At 37.1% G+C, this 5,608-nt stretch overlaps 1 protein-coding gene across 5 annotated transcripts; it reads left to right on the top strand.

Annotated features, from left to right (window-relative positions):
- The first annotated feature begins 1,868 nt into the window (after nucleotides 1–1,868).
- On the top strand, nucleotides 1,869–4,865 carry LOC110884092. 5 transcript variants are annotated; one of them, XR_002560936.2, is made up of 4 exons: nucleotides 1,869–2,140; nucleotides 2,281–3,470; nucleotides 3,612–3,712; nucleotides 4,690–4,865. XR_002560936.2 is itself a non-coding variant. In XM_022131755.2 (3 exons), the coding sequence occupies exons 2-3, from the start codon at nucleotides 2,904–2,906 to the stop codon at nucleotides 3,465–3,467; spliced, it is 501 nt and encodes a 166-aa protein (XP_021987447.1). In that variant the 5' UTR covers nucleotides 1,870–2,140; nucleotides 2,281–2,903; the 3' UTR covers nucleotides 3,468–3,533. The 5 variants fall into 5 exon arrangements, 2 of the variants coding, with proteins under 2 accessions (XP_021987447.1, XP_021987446.1); XR_002560938.2 differs by having other exon boundaries at nucleotides 1,870–2,140; nucleotides 2,281–3,261; XR_002560937.2 differs by having other exon boundaries at nucleotides 1,870–2,140; nucleotides 2,281–3,270.
- Nucleotides 4,866–5,608: the final 743 nt, after the last annotated feature.

Raw genomic sequence — 5,608 nt, 5'->3', positions numbered from 1 at the left:
TTTATAAAAAGTTAGAAAAATAGTTTGGCTTAGAATTAGCGCTGGCTCAAGCGCTTATCAGGCGATCATACAGTACCCCAGCTAGGAAATTTTCATCATAGCCAACAATGTTGCCAGTTTGCCACACCATCAACCAACCAACATAAATCAACTGCACAACCAAAGACACCTCAGATGAGCCATCATCATCAGTGCAATGGCCATTCAATGCCATACGACATCATCCTTCAAGAATGGCAAGCATCATCAGACCAAGTTAAATTTCTTGTCAAAAAGAGGCTATGACATATGGCTTACATTCCAGAACAGAACTGGTCTTCACCGTGCAAGTTCCTGACGAAACGACCACATGTAAGATACCAACTCAAATGGTGAGCAACACACGGTTACAACTTAAACCAGGTGGTAACCGACGAACAACCTAATAAGCACAACTCGTAAAGCATCAAATCAACTTAAACCGACGACCACCGAGAGGCTACCGCCAAGGGTTTAAATTAAATAACAGTATCGAACATCACCGCCGCCACCATAGACGGCCAAAAGATCGTCGGCGACAGAAAGTAACAAACGAAACGTCAATAGGAAAACGACCATCGTCAACGCTGCCGCCATAGACGGCCAGAAGTCCGCCTACAACGACAACTATCTCCGCCTCTATTGGCTATTCACAAAACCCAAAACACAAAACATATGCTTTTATTCAATTTACACATTTGTATGCACTACACGCATTATATGCTCAAAAGAAAGAATAACATATCACTATTAGTACCGTGTGCTGCCAAGGCAGAGTTGATCGGTGCGATATTGATTCATCGGATATGTGACCTGAACTTATCGTGAGTCGACGGTGTCAAGCCAAAACTCATTGCCACTCCCACAGAAGCCCCCCAATCATCAGTTACCAGCTTACCGCCTTTATTGCCGCTGATCTGATCAAAACTATCACATGAAATGAACCCTTGTTCGGACCCTTTGAAGCCCTGGTTTTGGTCATCATGATATGGGTCCCACATAACATTCTACTTGTTTGGATCCATCATGGAAGTAGGAAAGTATATTTTAGCTTGTACGTTGGCTGCCATTCCTCCATTATACTCAAGTAGCATAACAAATGTCATCATTTACAGTGATGAACCATATGCTTCCAGTTTTGCAAGTATATGTAAACTCAAAATTTGAATTAGTTGAAATATACTGAATATGTGAAGCACACAATTTATCAAATATAAATTATCATTCTTTGAAAAACTATACATAGCCACCACTAAACAATCATATGAAGCTGCAGTAAATCTCTTATCAGTTTCAATCAAATTGAGAGTTTGAAACATAGATTTTGTTCCTAATTTTACTCAAATTTCACTACAAATGCTTCTATAGATCACCAAATTAAACTCTGTAACCCTAATTTTCAACAAACCTAGACTTGCTTTCAATAATAAAAGATACTGCCAAAGCCAGACAGCAGAGTATACCACAATCAATAACAAAAGACGGTAAAATTCATACCTAAGAGGTGAGATGAATTCGTGGTGAACCCTAATAAGCAGCGTTGATCTGGTTTGAAAACCCCTAAATGGAACCCTAGCCGCCATCGCTGCCCATCTGGTTGTCAGAACAAAGACCTCAGCCATAAGCCGCCGCTATCACCCCCTTCGTCAAGTTGGGGTGGCCGACTTCCTCTCCCTTTCATCGGTCTCTCTCTTTATCCGGCTTCTCTCTCTAATGCGACTGTAGACGTGTATGCGTGAGTTTGAGGGTATGAGTTGTAAAAGAAAAGCAATGTTTCTTTCAAAGAAACACCAGTTAAGCAGAAGGTACAACCTTCATAGCCTAGAAATGATACAAATTAGAGTATTATATAATTTCTCTCTCATCGCTCACGGCCACAAACCACTGCCACTTCACCTCCCAATAGGCTTCATATCCTACCGACCCAAATCACTAACCACCACCACCACCACCGCCACCGCCATGAAAGACGGCGGCTCCACCGTGTCAGAGAAGATCAGGGACGAACTGAGCTTCTACGAGCCTCTCGGTATCCCTGAAACGGAATAATAATCACATCACGTCTACTTCAATCTCTGTTTGATTCTTTATTTCTGATTCTATATACAGAGCGATTCATCTGGTGAGTTTCCTTTTTCCAATTTTAGGGTTTTCTTCTTCCTGCTTATCCTATCTTTTTTTTGTTCTTTTAGTTCAGTTTTGTCACACAGTTAATGTGTGAAGTGTTTATTGAGCTGCGATTCTGATTGAATTTTGAATCAGGAATGGTGGTTTTGGGGGTGAAAGATGTTGGGGTTCAAGAGGATGAAAAATATGTGAAAATTGGTATGGAGATTGATGGGTTTGTTAATGTTTTGTTCAAGTTTTTGGGGGTGAAAGATGGTGGGGTTCAAGAAGAGGCGTTGAAAGCGGTTGCGGTTATTTGTGGATTCGAGTGTTACAAGAATGTTTTAGTGGGAATGGGGGGTTGTGGTGTTGTGGGTTAGGGGTTTGGAGAGTGGTAGTGAGTTGGGGAAAGAGTTGTCCGCCAGGTGTTTGATGAAATGCACGGCGGGTTGTGATAACGTTTTGGCGGTTTCCGCGTGTGGTGGGGTGATGGTGGTGGTGGGGAGTTGGTTGGTTTGGCGTGAGGGGTGTTAAAAAATATTGTTGGTGTTGATGAGATACGGCGGTTTGTGGTCGATGAAGGCGCGGTTGAGTTGTGTGTTAAGCTTGTTAGATCGAAAAACGAGTGTTCGCAGATAAGTGCGATGGAGTTTCTTTAGGTTTTGTCATCTGGGAACGAGTTTGTAAAGGGTTTGATTGATAACGAAGGCGGGATTCGTGTGCTTGTGCGCGTGGTTGATCCTAAGTCGTGGTATTCGTCTAAAGCGCGAGAGAAGTCAATGCGTGCACTAATGGTTTTGTGTTCGGATTCAGTTGGGTACATGAACAGTTTGAAAAACTATGGGTTTATGGATCATATATTGTACTTGCTTCACAATGGTGAGGTTTCGGTTCAAGAATCGGCGTTAATGGCTGCATCTTGGCTTTCCGCAACTTCAGATGAGTCCAAGAAAGCGATGGGTGATGCGGGGTATATCGCGGAACTTGATAGGTTTCTTGATGCGAAGTCATTTGAGGCTCGAGAGATTGCAGCAGAGACGCTTCAGCGGCTGTTGATAGTTCCCAGGAGTCAAAAACGATTCGTGCAGACCGATCAGAATGTGAATCTGCTTCTGCAAATGATCGATCCAGAAGAAGGTAATTCGGGTAATAGAAAAGTTTTACTTTCGATAATCATGTCATTAACTTTTTATCATGAAGGTGGGAAAAAAATATTAAGCTCTGGGTACATGAAAACCATAGAAAAACTTGCTGAGGATCAAGTTTTGGATGCCAAAAAGATCATAAGAAACCTCTCTTCGAGTCGAATTCAAAGCATAATTAGGGGAATTTCGCATTCTTGAAGTGTAATTCACTTGTTAATTGCATGTAAATTTTGATTTTGTTTAAAAGAAAACAGTGATTTTGTTTACAAATCGGAACTTGGCCTACAGTCGAGATAATATTTAATATACGACTATATGTTTGTATGTTGAATATGTATACAGGTTGTTCCAGCATCTAGTATTCCAGATGGATGGATGGGATTTGGATATCGGACCATGGGTGTGTTCGAGTTTGACAAATTTGCAACCAGGGCGTAAAAAAGGTTTAATTTTTTTTTAACAGGGTCGTAAAAAGTTTACAACCTGGGTTTAAAAAAAAGTTTACAACCGCGGTAAAAAAAGTTTACGACAGGGGCGTAAAAAAAGTTTAATTTTTTTAACCGCGGCTTGAAAAATGTTTAATTTATTTTTTAACAGGGGCGTAAAAAAAATTACAATCCGGATGTAAAAAAGTTTGCAACCGCGGGTTAAAAAAAGTTTACAACTGAGGTCATAAAAAGGTATAATTTTTTTAACACGTGCGTAAAAAAATTACAACGGTGGTGTAAAAAGTTTAAAGTTCACACGCGAAGCCCATGCGTAAAAACTTGTTGCAAATGACATGTAAATTCCGGATTGTTACGCTTGTGAATGTTTTTTACAACCGTAAAAAGAAATTATGGATTTTTTACACTTGTAAATGTTTTTTACGTCCTTGCAAAAAAAAATCTGTATTTTTACACCTGTGAATGTTTTTTTTTACAACGCATGTAAAAAAAACATCTACACCTGTGGCCGTAAAAAAGTTTAAAATGTTTTTACTTAAATTTTTTTACGCCCCATGTAAAAATAGCAACGTTTTCACACACGACACCGTGCGTAAAAAAAATTTACACCAACACGTAAAAAAAGATTTTTTTACGTATGAGTTTACAACCGTGGTGTAAAAAAGGTTTAAATTTTTAACAGGGGCGTAAAAATGTTTTTAACCGGGCGTAAAAAAAGTTTCAACCGGGGCGTAAAAAAGCTTTAAATTTTTAACCGGGGCTTAAAATTTTTTTTTCAACCGGGGCGTAATTACATATGAGGCGTATAAAAGTTTAAAATGTTTTAACAGGGGCGTAAAAAAACATACAACCGAGACGGAAATAAAGATTTACAATCAATTGTACAACGCTATTTTTTTAGTAAATGATATTTAATTTGCTTGTAGAATGATAATTTTTTGAGTTTTTACAAGTTTTGTGTGGTATCCGTGCAGATCTCAGACGACAGAGTTGCAAACTACCATATACAAGAAACAAAAAACGACGTCTTCGCTTTATTTATTTATTTATTTATTTATTTATTTATTTATTTATTTATTTATTTTTACATTTTTTGGTGATTTGCTGTAATGTAAATATTCACTGCAAGTTTCCAAAATTTTTTACTGTTTAAGGAGCTCAAGAAATTAAATCACATTAGTTAAATCATATTAATTTTTTGGTGACTTTACTGTAAAATTTTTACAGCATAATTCAAAAATCACATTAATCAAATAACATTAAATAATTCACATTAAATAAATCACAGTAATGAGACCAATCATTAATAGATAAAGTAAAAGACCTAATTGCTCTTATCTCATTAAAAACAAAATCTTATTAATTAAAGCACAATTATTACCTTACTTTATTGTCTTTTAATCTCATATGTCCAAATACCTTTGATTAATGGTTAATATTGGTTCTTATGGTTCTCACAATTCAATGTGGTTTTCATTTTACCCAATCCCTATATATATAGGATAGGGTTCTAGATTGAACATTAGGTTGAGAGTGAACTGTGTGAACTAATCTGAGCCATTAATTATTTAGATCTCGAAATTTTAATAATGGCAGTTTTCTAATTATTTATATGTAAAAAGTAAATAAAAAGGGTATAAAGGGAAACTGTTAACTACTTCTCTCTCCAATTAAATAATTAATTACATTCTCTATCATTTTTTTCTCTCACCAGTTAATTAATTTTTTAATTCTAAAAATATAACCATTCTCTAATATATTGTTCCATCTAGAACATGATTAAAAACATTGTAGAAGTGAATGTACACATATGTACATTAACAAATACTGTTCCATCCAATCATCTTCTTTAAGTGTACATGTCCGATTTGTAATGTGCACATATGTACAATC

Source organism: Helianthus annuus, chromosome 10, assembly GCF_002127325.2.
Source record: "Helianthus annuus cultivar XRQ/B chromosome 10, HanXRQr2.0-SUNRISE, whole genome shotgun sequence".
NCBI classification, from domain to species: domain Eukaryota; kingdom Viridiplantae; phylum Streptophyta; class Magnoliopsida; order Asterales; family Asteraceae; genus Helianthus; species Helianthus annuus.
This window is presented reverse-complemented; position numbering and strand designations above follow the sequence as displayed.

Bases quoted from the DNA above. Each gene is read 5' to 3' on its own strand.
- LOC110884092 (XM_022131754.2), top strand. From the start codon at position 2,904: ATGCGTGCACTAATGGTTTTGTGTTCGGATTCAGTTGGGTACATGAAC.